This window comes from Taeniopygia guttata, chromosome 21, assembly GCF_048771995.1.
Source record: "Taeniopygia guttata chromosome 21, bTaeGut7.mat, whole genome shotgun sequence".
Taxonomy (NCBI): domain Eukaryota; kingdom Metazoa; phylum Chordata; class Aves; order Passeriformes; family Estrildidae; genus Taeniopygia; species Taeniopygia guttata.
Genome location: NC_133046.1, coordinates 6,512,276 through 6,528,057, shown reverse-complemented (window position 1 = coordinate 6,528,057; position 15,782 = coordinate 6,512,276). Strand labels below are relative to the sequence as shown.

Genomic DNA, 15,782 nt, shown 5'->3' with positions numbered 1-15,782 from the left:
CTCACTGCAGCCACCTGAGAGGAGCTTGGAGTCGGGGCGGGGGTCCATGACTCAGAGAAATGACAAGAGGAAATGACCTTAAGGTGCACCAAGGGAGGTTAATATAAGCAAAAATTTGTCTGCAGGAGTAGTCAGACTTTGGAATAAGTTGCCCAGACATTGGAATAAGTCACCCAGAGAGGTGATAGAGTCACCAACTCTGGAGGTGTTCAAGAAGTGTCTGGACATGGCACTTACATTTGTAGTTAGGGGTGATTGTGGTGGTTCTGGGGTGATGGTTTGACTCGGTGATCTCATGGATCCCTTCCAGCCTTGATGATTCTGATTCAGAATCAACTGAATAACTGTGGGATCTGGAATGGAAATGCCTGATTCCCCTCAGTTGCAGAGTTGTATGACCAAGTTCAGTCTGTGGTTCTGCTTCTGTAACTGTGGGATCTGGAATTGAAGTGCCTGACTGCCCTCAGTTACAGTCAGATAACCAAGTTCAATCTGTGGTTCTGCTTCTGTAACTGGAATCTGGAATTGAAGTGCCTGACTGCCCTCAGTTACAGTCAGATAACCAAGTTCAATCTGTGGTTCTGGTTCTGTAACTGTGGGATCTGGAACTGAAATACCTGACTGCCCTCAGTTACAGTCAGATAACCAAGTTCAATCTGTGGTTCTGGTTCTGTAGCTGTGGGATCTGGAATTGAAATGCCTGACTGCCCTCAGTTGCAGAGTTGGATAACCAAGTTAAATCTGTGGTTCTGGTTCTGTAACTGGGATCTGGAACTGAAGTGCCTGAGTGACCTCAGTTACAGTCAGATAACTGAGCTGATGCTGTGGTGCAGATCACAGTGCTCCAGCTCTCAGCCCTGCTGAAACAAGCCGACTCCAGCAAAAGGAAACTGACCCTCACCCGCCTGGCATCGGCGCCCGTCCCGTTCACTGTGCTGAGCCTGACAGGGAATCCCTGCAAGGAGGACTACCTGGCTGTGTGTGGGCTGAAGGTAAGTGCCTGCCAAAGCCTTTTCCAGGGAGCTGCAAACATCAGCTGAAAGCCAGCTGGAACAGCACTGTTTGCTCTGAGGAGTTAGCATGGAGCTGCCTCCAAAGTTCTGTCACTAATTCAGCTCCTGATTCACTTTTCTACTAGATAGATAAGGTAAAAAAAGCAGGACCTGTATGAACAATATAATTAATGAGACAGTGCTTTGAAATAGTATTTCTTATTGTATTTAGGCTGATTTTGTTTTTTTGTTTTAAGACAAGAGTCAAGGTTTAGTCATGTCAAACTTAGTGTGTTAAAACTAGTCTGTAACAATTAGTGTTCTTTGGCAAGGACTCCTCTTTTTTGTATTCCCCCAAATTTAGATTCAACTTTCCCTGTGCAGAATTTACAGATGTGTTATTTAGCTGAGAAAAAGCTGCACTCTCTGTAGTGTTTTTCTTTTCAAACCTTCATGTCATTTATCTTCAATGCAGGAAATTGAGATTTAGAGTCTCTGAATCATTACTTGCTGTAAGAGAAATACTGACTTTTAACTCCATTCTTGGCTTCAAATATTTGTAAACACTTTGTTTTAATATTTAACCAATTTTCTCCATTACTCCAGGATTGCCATGTGTTAACATTCAGCAGCTCTGGATCAGTCTCTGATCATTTGGTGCTTCATCCCCAACTGGCCACTGGGAATTTCATCATCAAAGCTGTGTGGCTGCCAGGATCTCAAACAGAGCTGGCCATTGTCACTGCAGACTTTGTGAAGGTATGTCTGGCCATGAGCTGTTGATGATAGAGCTTCTGGCAGACATCAGACTCTGGATCCTCAGGGAGCTGCATGTGGGAGAATGTGGTAATATTCTTAGAAATTAATTGGAAATACAAATCTGAGATGTTTGGGCTGTTCCTGCAAGGAAAAGCGAACTCAAAGAACTCAAAGATAAAAAAAGCCCCAAACTGTAACACCTCATGGGGATTCCCTCATCTCAGCTCTTGTTCATTTGCACTGTTCTGTATCATAGCAGTTAATTCTACCTTGGTGATCATTGTAGTTAATTATTTCCTTGGTTCTTCCCACAGATTTATGACCTCTCAGTAGATGCCTTGAGTCCAACTTTCTACTTCCTCCTACCGAGTTCCAAAATCAGGGATGTCACTTTCCTGTTCAACGAGGAGGGGAAGAACATCATTGTGATCATGTCCTCTGCTGGCTACATCTACACGCAGCTGATGGAGGAGGCCAGCAGTGCCCAGCACGGGCCCTTCTATGTCACCAATGTGCTTGAAGTCAACCACGAGGACCTGAAGGTGCTGGTGACTTCCCTTTCTCTCTTTTTTTGCATCTTCTGTTTGAAGGCAGAAGTTTCCTTTTTTTTCCCCTTCTCCTTTCAAGCCCCCTGATCTAGATCAAGGAGCTTTCTCATTCCTCTAAAGAGAGAAATATCCTTACAGTAAAAGGAGGTGGGGGTGAAAATTAAACCCCTTGATCCTTTCATCTAGAAAATGGAGCATGTTTTCCATGGCTGGCTCTGAAGTCATGCCCAGTAGGATTTCTCAGCGGGGAGATGCCTTCAGAGCAGTGCTGTTCTCAGAGCAAGGCACTCCAAAGGTGCCGGAGCAGAAGGGATAAATCACCATGGCTGGGGCTGGAGAGCTGCAATCAGGCTTTGTTTCTTCTCTTGAGGATGACCTTTAAAATCTCTCCAGTGTTTTTACCCTAGCTGCTTCAAAACAGGAATAGATGGGAAGGAGGCTTTCAGGAAGGTCTTTTATGAGCTGGGCATCCAGGGGATGCTCCATGTGACACTGTCACACAGCACTGAGGCTCACAGCTGCGGGAGCTCAGGGTGTTACCTACAGCCTCCGGGTGTGCAGGCTCAGCATCCCCTCCCAGAGCCTTTGAAGTGTCTGATGGATGAGTTCACCCAGGAGTTCAGCTTAGAAAATTGTCATTTAGGGCTCTGTTCTCTTACTGCTGGGGAGGAGGGGCGGCTTTGGGAATAATTCCATCATAAATTTAAAAGCCTGACAGAGTGTTTGGGGATATTTGTTTTTGTGTTAAATGTTGGCATTTCTCTGGATCCCCCAGGACAGCAATGGCCAGGTGGCAGGAGGGGGGGTGTCAGTCTATTACTCCCACGTGCTGCAGATGTTGTTCTTCAGCTACTGCCAAGGCAAATCCTTCGCAGCCACCATCAGCCGAGCCAGCCTGGAAGTGCAGCGGCTCTTCCCAATTAATATCAAGAGGTGAGGATCGTGGGGGACGCTCCCTGCATTTTTATTTCTTTCTTTCTTTAATAAATACATCTTATTATTAAGCATCCCTGCTCTGAATGGCCAAACAGTGTGGTGAAGATTCCCTGTTGGCCGATGATTTCTTGCTACTTTTCATGGTTCTTCTGTCCTAATGGACTTGGGTGATCCTTGTGAGTCCCTTCCAGCTCAGGAATTCCATGATATCCCAGTTGCAGAATGATTAGAAACCAAAGCTGGCTGTTTCAGCAGTGAGCCACACATGCATTTTGTCCTCCCAGCAGGATTTCAGAGCAGAAAGGTGTGTGCAGAGCAGTGGAGCTGCACAGAGAGAGCTGCTCGAGGTGCAGCCGCTGGAACCGATGGGATTATCCGCCCTCACCGAGGCGGCCGAGAAGGAAGTCTTTGTTTCCTTTCAGCACCACTGCTGCAGTGGACCTTGTGCATTGTGCATGTTAAGGCTGATTTTCAGACTCCCTTGAGGGAAACCAATCTCTTACTCTATGAATGTGGCAAGAAAAAGACAGTTCTATTTGGTTTTCTGATACACAGTGCTGGGCACTCAGGCCACAGACTCTTCACTGGCCTGACACAAGGCACTGTCACAAGTGGGCTCTGAAGGAGGGTCAGGTTCCAAGAGCTCCTGAACTCCAGTTGAGTTTGGCTTAATCTTTTTGCAGTTCTGTTTCCACTTTTTCCAGTGAGCAGACACTGATTCTCCTGCAGTAGCCTTTGCTTATTGCTGCTGGTTGTGTTAAAACGTGGAATTGTTCATCCATTCAGATAAAACCATTGCTGAAAACCATTTATAAATTACCTCCTTGATTTGGGGCAAAAATGCAACACTAAGCCAGTTTTTCTTCAAGTTTGCAGGGTAGGGATCAGGGCTGAAGATAGGTGTGCTTGTGGTTTCTGCCCACTGTGGTGACGGTTTCGGGTTTCTCACTTGTAAACCAGACACTGTTCATTGATGCAGTGCTCAGGACAAAGGTTTAACTGATTTGAGCGCAGTGAAATTTGTGTGGTTTTGCTTGTGCTGCTCCTTAGATGAATGTCATTGTTCCCTTTGTCCCTTGCAGTTCCAATGGTGGCAGTAAGACTTCTCCAGCCCTGTGTCAGTGGTCTGAGGTGATGAACCACCCTGGCCTGGTGTGCTGTGTCCAGCAGACCACGGGTGTCCCACTGGTGGTGATGGTGAAGCCAGACACCTTCCTCATTCAGGAGATTAAGACCTTGCCAGCCAAAGCAAAGGTTAGTCAGGATTCCCTGTATTTTTGACACTTAAAATTTGGTTTCTTGTTCTTCTATCAACCAGATTTCCAGAGTCTTGGCAGCCTTTCCTAATACAAAGAGTTTGTTTCTCCACTCAAGAGTTACCAAGCCCTTGCCTTGCCTTGCAGATCCAGGACATGGTGGCCATCCGTCACACGGCCTGCAACGAGCAGCAGAGGACCACCATGATCCTGCTGTGTGAGGATGGCAGCCTGAGGATCTACATGGCCAACGTGGAGAACACGTCCTACTGGCTGCAGCCCTCCCTGCAGCCCAGCAGCGTCATCAGCATCATGAAACCCGTGCGCAAGCGCAAGGCGGCCGCCATCAGTAAGGGCTCCTCACGTGGCCTTTGTAACTCGTGCTCCTGGGGCTCAAGATAAGTGTGTCTTCTCTTTGCCATCTGTTAGAGGTGTGGCAGTTATCTTCTGTTCGTAGAAAAGGATCAGGGTGCCAAAATCTGTCTTGGTATGAACAGACAGGTGTCCACTAAGGAAGGCAGGAGCCTTCCCTCAGATGGGCAATGTAAACCCCCTCCCTCTGAATTGGTAACATTTTGAAATTAAGGGGCTCTCAGGCAAAGATATGAGAGCAGGAATAACAGTTCTTTATTTGGGAAGAAAATTTTTAAAATAAAATAAACTGCAGTAATACAAAACAACACTGACAGAGTCAGAACAGGCCCTGGCAGCCTGTGGGTCAGGGAGGTGGCAGCAGCCCCATCCCAGGGTGGCTCAGCCCTCCTGCAGTGCCAGCTGTGCTTCTGCTGGAGCAGGATCCTGCACAAGGGGGAGTTTTCCTCTGGAGCTCCAGGGCTGGGGGAGATGGGCCTGGGCTCCTCTGGGAATGCAGTGGGGAAGAGCTGCTGCTCTGGGAATGCAGTGGGAAAGAGCTGCTGCTCTGGGAGTGCAGTGGGAAAAGGCTGCTGTGGTGTCCCAAAATCTCAGATTGCATCCAGGTAGGAATGCTTGGCTGCTCCCCCTGGGGGAGCTTCTCCCAATGGGATGATGGAATTTTCTCAGCCATGCAGGGACACTCAATGGCCCATTAACATAAGATAATTAGTAACAGAAGCTATCTCCTGGAGGGAGGATTGGTTTGTGGAAGAGATAAAGAAAACTGTCCAGTGAACAGAAGATAATTGCCCCACCTCTAACAGATGCAAATAGAATACACACTTATCTTGCAATCCAGGACTAATGGAGATGTAAAGATTGATCTACATCATCTAAATACTTACAACACTCCTTCTGACAATTACCTAAGTACTGGCTAAGTGGATAAAATATTTCCATAGATGAATGTTGGAGCCCTGGTTACTGAGAATTTAAGCTTTCTGTGCTGGTAGGCACTGACCCTCAAGAGAACACTGCATTTGACCTGAAGCTGTAGAGAAGGCTTCCATAATTAAATAATAAAACTAAGATTATTAGTGCATAATTTAAATAAAAGTGTATAATATCACATAGTAGAAAACTCAGAGTTTAAAGTTTTAAAATACGGTAATATATATAAAACAAGATAGAAGTTTTTAGACAGAGACGAGTCCTTCTTTTTCACCTTCTTCTTCCTAAGTTTGAGTAGTAAAAAATCCAACAGATGTATATAGAAATACTTTCCAAAGGAGGCGAGTTGTTTCTGCAGGTTTTTTACTACAACTTTGCCTGTTTAGAATGTCTTTTGTCATAAAGATCTCTTTCCCCTTTTAGCAACTCGCACATCCAGCCAGGTGAACTTCCCCATTGACTTCTTTGAGCACAACCAGCAGCTGACAGACGTGGAGTTCGGGGGCAATGACCTGCTGCAGGTGTACAATGCCCAGCAGATCAAGCACCGGCTCAATTCCACGGGCATGTACGTGGCCAACACAAAGGTGAGTGGGGCAGTCTGGGGACTCTGCTGGCTTCTGGGTGACATTACCGTTCATGTTGATACCATGCCTTGCCTTAAGGAGACTGCTTTGTTCAAATGATCCTGCACAAATACTCTAATTCAGTAAACAGTGGAGGCACTTCTGTACAGAGTCCTTGCCTTCAGAGGGAGTTTTGAGCTGTGGTTTGTTCTCTGCAGCCCGGGGGTTTCACCATCGAAGTGACCAACAACACCAGCACCATGGTGATGAGGGGCATGCAGATCCTTTGAGCTGTGGTTTGTTCTCTGCAGCCCAGGGGTTTCACTATGGAAGTGACCAACAGCAATAGCACGATGGTGATGATGGGCATGCAGATCCTTTGAGCTGTGGTTTGTTCTCTGCAGCCCGGGGGTTTCACCATCGAAGTGACCAACAACAACAGCACCATGGTGATGACAGGCATGCGGATCCAGATCGGCACGCAGGCCATCGAGCGAGCTCCCTCCTACCTGGAGATCTTCGGCCGCACCATGCAGCTCAACATGACCCGTGCCCGCTGGTTCGACTTCCCCTTCACCCGCGAGGAGGCCCTGCAGGCTGACAAGAAGCTCACCATCTTCAGTAAGGCTGTGTGCACTGCTTGCTCTGACCAGCTGGTGGGTTGGTTTGGGTGGGGTGAAGCTGCTTCGCCTCGCAGCAGGGAGTTGCCACAATCCATTCATTTGCCCTGACTGCAAAAACAGTCTGAGGGGGGAACCCTGAACGTTTCATAACTTTATTTATGGCCCAGTTTCTTGCTGCTGTGAGCGAGCATTCAGTAGTCCAGCTCAATGATTTTGTACTGAGGCAAGAGAAGGAAAGTGGCCTTGCAAAGGAGGTGGCACTGTCAGTGGCTGTGTATTGACAATGTAGTTGCTGTCCTGGTCCTGTGAAACGAGGCTGGTTTGTATCCAAAAGCTACAGTTTTCTCAGTTTTTTAAGAAATTTCTCTCATCGCTACAGTTGGGGCTTCTGTGGATCCTGCTGGAGTCACCATGATGGATTCCATTAAAATTTATGGCAAAACCAAAGAGCAGTTTGGCTGGCCTGACGAGCCCCCCGAGGACTTCCCATCTGCTTCTGTGAGCAACGTTTGTCCCCCAAACCTCAACCAAGGGAATGGCACTGGGGACACCGAGTCTGCTGCCCCTGCTGCTGCCAGTGGGACTGTCCTGGAGAGGTATTTCCAGTCTTTCCCTTATTTCTCCTTGGAAATGGGTTGTTGTGGCAGGCACTTGGGTGCACTTGTATGCTTTTCCTGACTTGGAGAACTGGAGGGAATTAATGAGTTGTTCTCAGTGCCTTACACAGCAACAACTGAGATCAGGGTTTGATTATCTTGGTAGGAGGGTTTGTGGTGGCTCTTGGTTGGTCTGGTGCAGTAAATGGGTAGAGCTGTGTGCTTGCTTGTGCTGCCTAGTTCATGTTTCAGCAGTCTCAAGGAGTTCAAAGCAATTTCTGCTGCTGTGGTACATTCTTTCATTTCAAGTTGGCCCTTTTTTGGTCTCTGGAGCTCACAAAGGTCAGGCCTCTCTGAAGTTAAGCTCAGTTTTGAGGAGGGCTTTGTGTGTGACCCTGCTTTAGGCTTGTGGCTCCCACCAGCTTGCCTTGTGCCTCAGGCTGAGCTGTTGTGCTGGGGAAGGTGTTGGGTTTTCCCCCATATCCCTGCTGAGAGCCAAACCCCAAGGCTGACCTGCACATAAATATAGTGAATAAACAGAATTTGTGTTCTTTCTTATGTCCATGCTCTGTTTTCCATTGAACTCATATGGTCTGTATCATAAGGGTTGTAAAAGCAGCAAGGACAGGAGGGAAACAGCTCAAAGAGGAAGTGGTACTGCTGAAAAATGAGCATTTCAGAGGCAACAATCACTGCTCAGCTGTGAGGAAGTGGTGGTTAAGTTTGTCTGACTGAAATTCTCAGGTGGAGGCTCAGGACTTGAAGTGCCACTTAGGCCCAGTTGAAGGACCTGTTCAGCCATCCTTTAATATTTAGTCTAATAGTCCATGGGATTTTTTCCTGTGTTTATTTTCCCTTTCCTTCCCTCCTCTGCCGTGACATCCCCACAAGATGTCCCTCTCAGCACAGACATACTCTCTGGTTTTTCAGAGCAGTGGGATTATATTCTAAAAACTCAGATACAAAAAAATATTCTTCCTATTTGGTGTTACCTTCTGAAGGGCCTCTGGAGTAGGAACAGCTAATGGCAGGCAGGAGGCAGCTTTTCTATTCAAGTGTGGTGTCTGCACTCGAATTTAAGCCTGGGTGGTGCTTTAGGTGGTGCTTTAAGTGCTGCTTGGCTTCTCTGTGTGAGGTGGCCTGGCTCATCTATGTCTTTGTTTTACTCCAGACCGGTGTGTGCTGCCCAGGTAGAGAGACCCTGCTTAGACTGACGCTCCCCTGGCTTCCTGATTTCCCCATTTAATTTGCCTTTTGCTTAGAATGTGTTCTAGGGAGTTTTTCTGTGAGCTTTACACATTTTTATTTTTTTTTCCTTTTTCTTTGCTCCCCCAAAGTTCTGACACTGAGTCCCTAACCATCCTGGACCGGTTAGTATGGCATCCTTTTCTCTGCACGAATGAGTGTGTGTCAGAGACAGAACACATGGTGTGGCTTTTGGTGACTGGGGTTTTCTTGTTTTCCAAGTGACATTTGCTTCTTTACATTCTGGTCATTGCATGGCAGATGGTTTAGCAAATGTAAAGATGAGGTGGTTTGCAGATTTTTGCTGTACACAGCATAACTTTGCTTATTTGACAGACTCCTCTCTGCTTTGTTCCTTCCTTGTGCCTTCTTATTCCACTTCTGTTCCCTCCAAGCTTTATGAGGGTGGCTGTGGGGAGGGAGATGTTATTTATCACCACCAGACCAGACAATTGTTCCTTCTACCTTCCAATCCTACACTGCTATTTTTCCCCTTAATGCTCTCTCTTCCCTGCTTTTTCCTGTATCTTCCTGCTCCTTCTGGTGTGTCAGATGGCATTTCAGGTAGTTCTACCTGAATTGTGTGCTGCTACAGGGACTTTGCTGCCACTTGTAAATCAGGTTTTCCCTCGGGACAAGTGTTTTCCCAGCCTGCTCACTGATTCCTCAGCATCCCTCGCTTGGGGTCACACCCAGTGCTCTGGGTTAATTTTTCTCTGGAATATTTTGTGCTGAAAGTCCAAATTGGAAAGAGCAACCTGTGTGAAAATAGCAAGCGAGTAGAACGTTGCTCCCTTAGCAAAGTCGGTTCCGCTTTTTCCCATGTGTCATAGCCAGCCTTGATCTGCAGTCATCTGTACGTCTGGGGGCCATGGTGAATTGGGACTGTCAAGACAATCCAAGTTATCCCTGCTGCAGGCTGCGTAAGGAAATGTTTTATCCTCTTTGGGAGAGAAAAGCCCCTGTCTTTCAGCTGTGGATTATTAAAGCAGTCCTAAGTTTGTCTGTGAGCGCGAGCCAGGTTTAACTCTGGTCTGTAACACAATGAAATGATATGCATGGTGCCTGTGGCAGGTTTTATCATGCTTTGATTTTGTACTTGGCATTCGTTAGCTGTCTCTGAGCTACTCATGACTGTAGCCCGCATAAAGCAAAGTGCTAAGGAGAGAGAAGGGTTGCTGTACTCAAGCCTGCTTTCCTCTCTCCCTCCAGGCTAGTAGTGAGTTCTTTAGAAGCGCTGGAAAGCTGCTTTGCTGTGGGACCAGTCAACGAGAAGGCAAGTAACTTTCTGAATACATTCCTGAGCTTTGGAGCTGGGGAGGAGGGGCGAGCTCAGCACTACCTCCTGCAGCCCCGGGGGCCTGATAGGAGCAGAGCCGCATCCCTTTTGCTCAGAGCACTGATCTGAAAGTTGCCTTAGCCAAAAGCGTTTGAAACTAGTTTAGAATGACAATTGGCATTTGCATTTAACGCTGGTGGGCTTTTTGTGCTGAGGAGTGACCTCGTTTACAGAAACAGCAGGGTAGGAGCCCATAAATCTCAAAGGGACTTTTCTTGTGTAGACAAGTGAAGTGTTCCCTAAATGTCAAATATAAATGGAGGGAGGCTATCAAAAGGGTAGTGAGGGAGGGGAGCTGCAGGTACACTGAGTGATGGTAAATATACTGAATAATGGGGTTTGTCTGTTCTTAGGAGAAGAATAAGATTGCAGCTCAGGAACTGGCTACTGTGCTGCTGTCCATGCCAGCCCCTTCCAGCGTGCAGCAGCAGACCAAGAGCCTCCTGGCCAGCTTGCACACCAGCCGTTCAGCCTACCACAACCACAAGGTACTGCCCAGGGCAAGGATCTGGGGCTCCTGGAACCTGCCTGGTCATGGCTGAGGTGCAGCAGAGCCCTAGAGAGCCCTTCCTCCATGCAGCACAAACCTCCTGTCCCCTCTCCCTTTAGCTCCTGCTGCCTGCCCTGCTGGCTTTTCTGTTTCACCAGAGTTTTGTGATTCTGTGACCTGTTAGCGTTGCTTGCCCTTCTTTAGATGATAGGTGCCAGATTTCTCCAGGATCTGTCCCATGACTGTGCTTCAGCTGCTTTCTTGTGCTGCAGTCAGTTGTTTTTCTTTGCCTGTGTTATCTCTCACTCTACAGGATCAAGCACTGCTAAGCAAAGCCATTCAGTATTTGACTTCCTCAAGCAAAGAAGGAAAGGACCTTGATCCCGAGGTATTCCAGAGACTGGTCATCACTGCTCGATCCATTGCTATTATGAGACCCAACAATCTGGTCCACTACACAGAATCAAAGCTGCCACAGCTGGAAACAGGTAGATAAGTCTGTAATTTTCTCTAAGTTTCTGTTGTGATAATTGAAGCTGTGCTGGGTGTTGGGTTTGGAGTGGCAGAGACTGGTTCTGACACATTTGGTAGGTGTGTGATATCCTGCTGATGAGAACATCAAAGCCTCTGAAAAAAGCCATTTCAAATAAACTTGGTGTTACCCTCATTAAGGTTTTCCCCTGCACATTTCTGAGAGGTGTTTTTTAATCTGTGCAGAGAGTGAAGAAGGGCAGGAGGCCCAGAAGCACACGGAAGGAGAGGGCTGCACCTTCATTACCCAGCTGGTGAACCACTTCTGGAAGCTCCATGCATCAAAACCCAAAAACGCCTTCCTGGCCCCTGCCTGCCTGCCAGGTGGGAGAGTTTTTCCTTTGCTGTTGGTTAGCCTGTGGCTTCTGGAGGGGCCTGTTTCAAGTTTGTGAGCAGAGAACATGACTTTTCAATGCTAGTGCTGCACTGAGGGCTTTGTGATGTGGAGCTGCAGATTCTGCTTCAAAGCTTTTGTTCAGGGGCACGTGTATTGTGCCAGGAAGAAGGGACTGATGATTGATTTACCCACATTGGTCTTCGTGGGTGGTGTTGAGAGGATATTCAGTGGTGCTGGTGTATGGAGTTCACAATATTCCATCAGACAGACAAGACTGGCTCAGTCTGGATTGAAAATCAATATATTTGTGCTGTTACCATTGTGCCTTGAAGTCTGCAAACAAAAGATGCTTCCTGCAGTGCCTCACTCTGTACTGAAATACAGAGAGCTGATTTCAGTCCTGCTTTTATTCCTGCTAGGTCTCACTCATGTTGAAGCCACAGTCAATGCTTTGGTGGATATTATCCATGGATACTGCACGTGTGAGCTGGACTGTATCCATACTGCATCCAAGATCTACATGCAGATGTTACTTTGCCCAGTATGTCACCTTGCTCTGCCCTGCCTCAGCCTCTAATTGCACCAGGGGAGGTTTAGGTTGGACATCTGGAAAAATTTCTTTGTGGAAGGGGTGTTCCAGCCTGCCACAGGCTGCCCAGAACAGTGGCTGAGTCCCCACCCCTGGAGGGGTTTAAAAGTGTAGATGTGGCACTTTGGGACATGGGTATGGGGGATTGGCAGTGTTGGGTTTATGGCTGGGCTTGATCTCAGAGGGCTTTTTCAACCTAAATGTTTCCATGATTCTGTAACGGGAAAAAAAATGAATGTGGGTGAATACATAGTACAAACACAAAATACTGCCAAAAACACCCAGCCAGAAGTGAACAAAGGAGAATTCTCCCTCTCTCCTTGTGATCTGGTAATGTTTGTCATGTGCTGCATGTGGAATTACAAGTGTGGTGCTTTGTGGGAGTTGACTCATGTCCTACATGAACCATGACTGACAAGAGTCACAAGTGTATTTTTAGCCATCTTTCCAAATGCTGTGAAAAAGGACTTGGAAGTTAAGGAGTGTAATGATGGACTGTTCACCCTGCAGGACCCAGCAGTGAGCTTTTCCTGCAAGCAAGCTTTGATCAGGGTGCTGAGACCCCGGAACAAGCGGCGCCACGTGACCCTGCCATCGTCCCCCCGCAGCAACACCCCCATGGGTACGCCAGGGCATCCCTCTGCTTAAACCTGCATGGCTCTTGACTGCTCTGAAAGGACAAGAAAATTAAGTGGTCTTGTTATAAACCGAGACTAAAAAATACTAAAATCAGCTTCTTTCCTTTCTTTTGCTCTCTTATACCACTTTTTGTTTAATAAACTCTCACCTTTTCATTGATACTTCGGGATTCACAAAAGAGATCTCTCTGAGATATTCCCCTTTCAGCGACAGGAAAATCTGATCATTTTATCTAGAGATCAGTAATCTAGAGTTAGTATTGCTATGCATGTTTTCAGGTTCTAATAAATCAGTGCACATTAAAGACGTGTGCAGATGAAAATTGTCAGAGCTCCGTCCAAGAGAGGTTTTTCAGTATTGAAACAAATTGTGTGTCAGGGAGTCTCTTGGTAACTGAGGGTAGCTTGGGTTTTTCCCCAGCATTAACTGCCTTGTTTGGGATGGGATGAGGAGCTGTGCATTTATGAACTCCTGCTTTGCCACTCAGGAGATAAGGATGATGATGATGATGACGACGCAGAAGACAAGCTGCAGAGCTCTGGGATAGCAAATGGAGAGCACATCCGACAGGAGAGCCAGGAGCAGAGCGAGGTGGATCACGGGGACTTTGAGATGGTGGTGAGTCCAGAGCTTCTCCTTGGAGCCTTTGAAGTGTGCCAGGACTTGAGCTAATTTAGTTCTTATGAACCTGTTTGTAGTGATCCCTTACTGGTGGTGGTCTGGGGAAAGATCTCACTGTGTTTCCCCTCCACAGTCCGAATCCATGGTTCTGGAGACTTCTGAGAATGTGAACAATGGGAATCCTTCTCCTCTGGAGGCTCTCCTGGCTGGAGCAGAGGGCTTCCCTCCAATGCTGGATATCCCTCCAGATGCAGATGATGAGACAATGGTGGAGTTGGCTATTGCCCTGAGCCTGCAACAAGATCAGCAAGGTCAGATGTGGGCACTCTTGGCAGGCAAAAAGGGGATGAAAACTGGGAAAGAAATGAGGCAAAGCTCTTGGTGTCATCACAAGTGACCGAATGACAGCAGAACTATGAAATGTACAAAAAAGTGCCAGAGTTATCTTCATTCTCTCAAATGAAAGATGCTCATAGCTAGTTCTCTGCTTGCAGGGAGCAGCAGCAGTGCCCTTGGACTGCAGAGCTTAGGACTGTCCGGCCAAGCTCCCAGCTCCTCCTCTCTCGACGCTGGAACGCTCTCAGACACAACAGCATCAGGTAACTGTTCACTGCAAGGCATCTTCTGTTTCAGATTTTGACCTAAGTAATGCCTTAAAATTGGTTTGCAAATATGGTTTGGAAGAGCCAGTGATTACTATTGGCTTCTTGTATTTTTGCGAGTGTACTTACAGCTTTTTCCTGCTTTGATTGACTCTCGCTGTAGACTTCTGAGGAAGTTATTTCCTCTCTTTAAACTAAAGCGGACAAAACAAAGCATGTGCTGTATTTCCCTTGCATTTATAACCAACCAGACATTGTTCTTTAAATAACTGTGCATGCCTGTTTGTTTGATAGAGAAGCTTTCCTCTCGGGATATCTCCCCTCCACTGCTTTAACTGTCCTGCTGGTCACCCCCAGGCTCCCTTTCCATTGGAGCTGTCCCCAGACCCCAAGCCCAGTCCCTGCAGCCTTTCCCTGGTAGCACGAGCGTCGTTTGCAGTTGTTCCCAGGCAGTGTTTTTACTTGTAACAGCTCTCTTTATTCTCTTAGCTCCAGCCTCCGACGACGAGGGCAGCACGGCGGCCACGGACGGCTCCACGCTGCGGACATCACCCGCGGAGCACGGCGGCAGCGTGGGCTCGGAGAGCGGCGGCAGCGCCGTGGACTCGGTGGCCGGGGAGCACAGCGGTGAGTGAGCCCTGCTGAGCCCCTGCTGAGCCCTGCTGCGCTCCTGCTGAGTCCCTGCTGCACCCCCTGCTGCACCCTCTGCTCCCTCCCTGCTGCACCTCTGCTGCTCCCCTGCTGTGCCCCTGCTGCACCCCTGCTGCGCCCCGGCTGCATCCCTGCTGCACCCTCTGCTGCACCCCTTGTTGTACCCTCTGCTGCGCCCCTGCTGCGCCCTCTGCTCCCTCCCTGCTGCACCCCTGCTGAGCCCCTGCTGCGCCCTCTGCTCCCTCCCTGCTCCCTCCCTGCTCCCTCCCTGCTGCTCCCCTGCTGCGCCCCTGCTGCACCCCTACTGCACCCCTGCTGCACCCCCTGCTCCCTCCCTGCTGCACCCCTGCTGCATCCCTGCTGCACCCCTGCTGCGCCCCTGCTGAGCCCCTTCTGCGCCCCTGCTGCATCCCTGCTGAGCCTCTGCTGCACCCTCTGCTCCCTCTCTGCTCCCTCTCAGCTCCCTCTCTGCTCCCTCTCTGCTCCCTCCCTGCTGCACCCCTGCTGCACCCTCTGCTCCCTCCCTGCTGCATCCCTGCTGCATCCCTGCTGCGCCCCTGCTGCACCCCCTGCTCCCTCCCTGCTGCACCCCTGCCGCACCCCTGCTGCACCCTCTACTGCGCCCCTGCTGTGCCCCTGCTGCACCTCTGCTGCACCCCTGCTCCCTCCCTGCTGCATCCCCTGCTGCACCCCTGCTGTGCCCCTGCTGCACCTCTGCTGCACCCCTGCTGCGCCCCTGCTGCACCCCTTGCTGCACCCTTTGCTCCCTCCCTGCTGCACCCCTGCTGCAACCCTGCTGCATCCCTGCTCCTTCCCTGCTGCGCCCCCTGCTGCACCCCCTGCTGCGCCCCTGCTGCGCCCCTGCTGCACCCTCTACTCCCTCCCTGCTGCATCCCCTGCTGCATCCCCTGCTGCGCCCCTTGCTGCACCCCCTGCTCCCTCCCTGCTGCATCCCTGCTCCCTCCCTGCTGCACCCTCTGCTGCATCCCTGCTCCCTCCCTGCTCCCTCCCTGCCGCACCCTTGCTGCCACAGTCTTGCCCACATGGGAACATGCGGGTGACCTCTGGCACAGAGGGAATCTCAGTTCCCAGTGGCTGCTGCCATCCGTCGTTTCGTGGGTTCTGCCCCAGTGCCCACACATGGAATGTTGTCTGCC

The 15,782-nt window shown here is 49.1% G+C and overlaps 1 protein-coding gene across 4 annotated transcripts in view; it reads left to right on the top strand.

Annotated features, from left to right (window-relative positions):
- The window catches only part of UBR4 (ubiquitin protein ligase E3 component n-recognin 4), an 88,054-nt gene that overhangs the window by 25,706 nt on the left and 46,566 nt on the right, over window positions 1–15,782 (top strand). For 2 of the 4 annotated variants that reach the window (XM_041720443.2, XM_072917474.1), the window contains 20 exons: window positions 834–992; window positions 1,599–1,751; window positions 2,066–2,293; window positions 3,075–3,232; window positions 4,318–4,489; window positions 4,639–4,840; window positions 6,220–6,383; window positions 6,767–6,983; window positions 7,365–7,581; window positions 8,919–8,951; window positions 10,039–10,102; window positions 10,519–10,653; window positions 10,969–11,143; window positions 11,373–11,510; window positions 11,943–12,064; window positions 12,623–12,734; window positions 13,239–13,369; window positions 13,506–13,683; window positions 13,867–13,971; window positions 14,446–14,601. In XM_041720443.2, coding sequence (XP_041576377.2) covers window positions 834–992; window positions 1,599–1,751; window positions 2,066–2,293; window positions 3,075–3,232; window positions 4,318–4,489; window positions 4,639–4,840; window positions 6,220–6,383; window positions 6,767–6,983; window positions 7,365–7,581; window positions 8,919–8,951; window positions 10,039–10,102; window positions 10,519–10,653; window positions 10,969–11,143; window positions 11,373–11,510; window positions 11,943–12,064; window positions 12,623–12,734; window positions 13,239–13,369; window positions 13,506–13,683; window positions 13,867–13,971; window positions 14,446–14,601 — 3,019 coding nt within the window. The remainder of the gene's footprint in view (window positions 1–833; window positions 993–1,598; window positions 1,752–2,065; window positions 2,294–3,074; window positions 3,233–4,317; window positions 4,490–4,638; window positions 4,841–6,219; window positions 6,384–6,766; window positions 6,984–7,364; window positions 7,582–8,918; window positions 8,952–10,038; window positions 10,103–10,518; window positions 10,654–10,968; window positions 11,144–11,372; window positions 11,511–11,942; window positions 12,065–12,622; window positions 12,735–13,238; window positions 13,370–13,505; window positions 13,684–13,866; window positions 13,972–14,445; window positions 14,602–15,782) is intronic. The other 2 variants (XM_030289322.4, XM_030289323.4) reach the window with 2 other exon arrangements.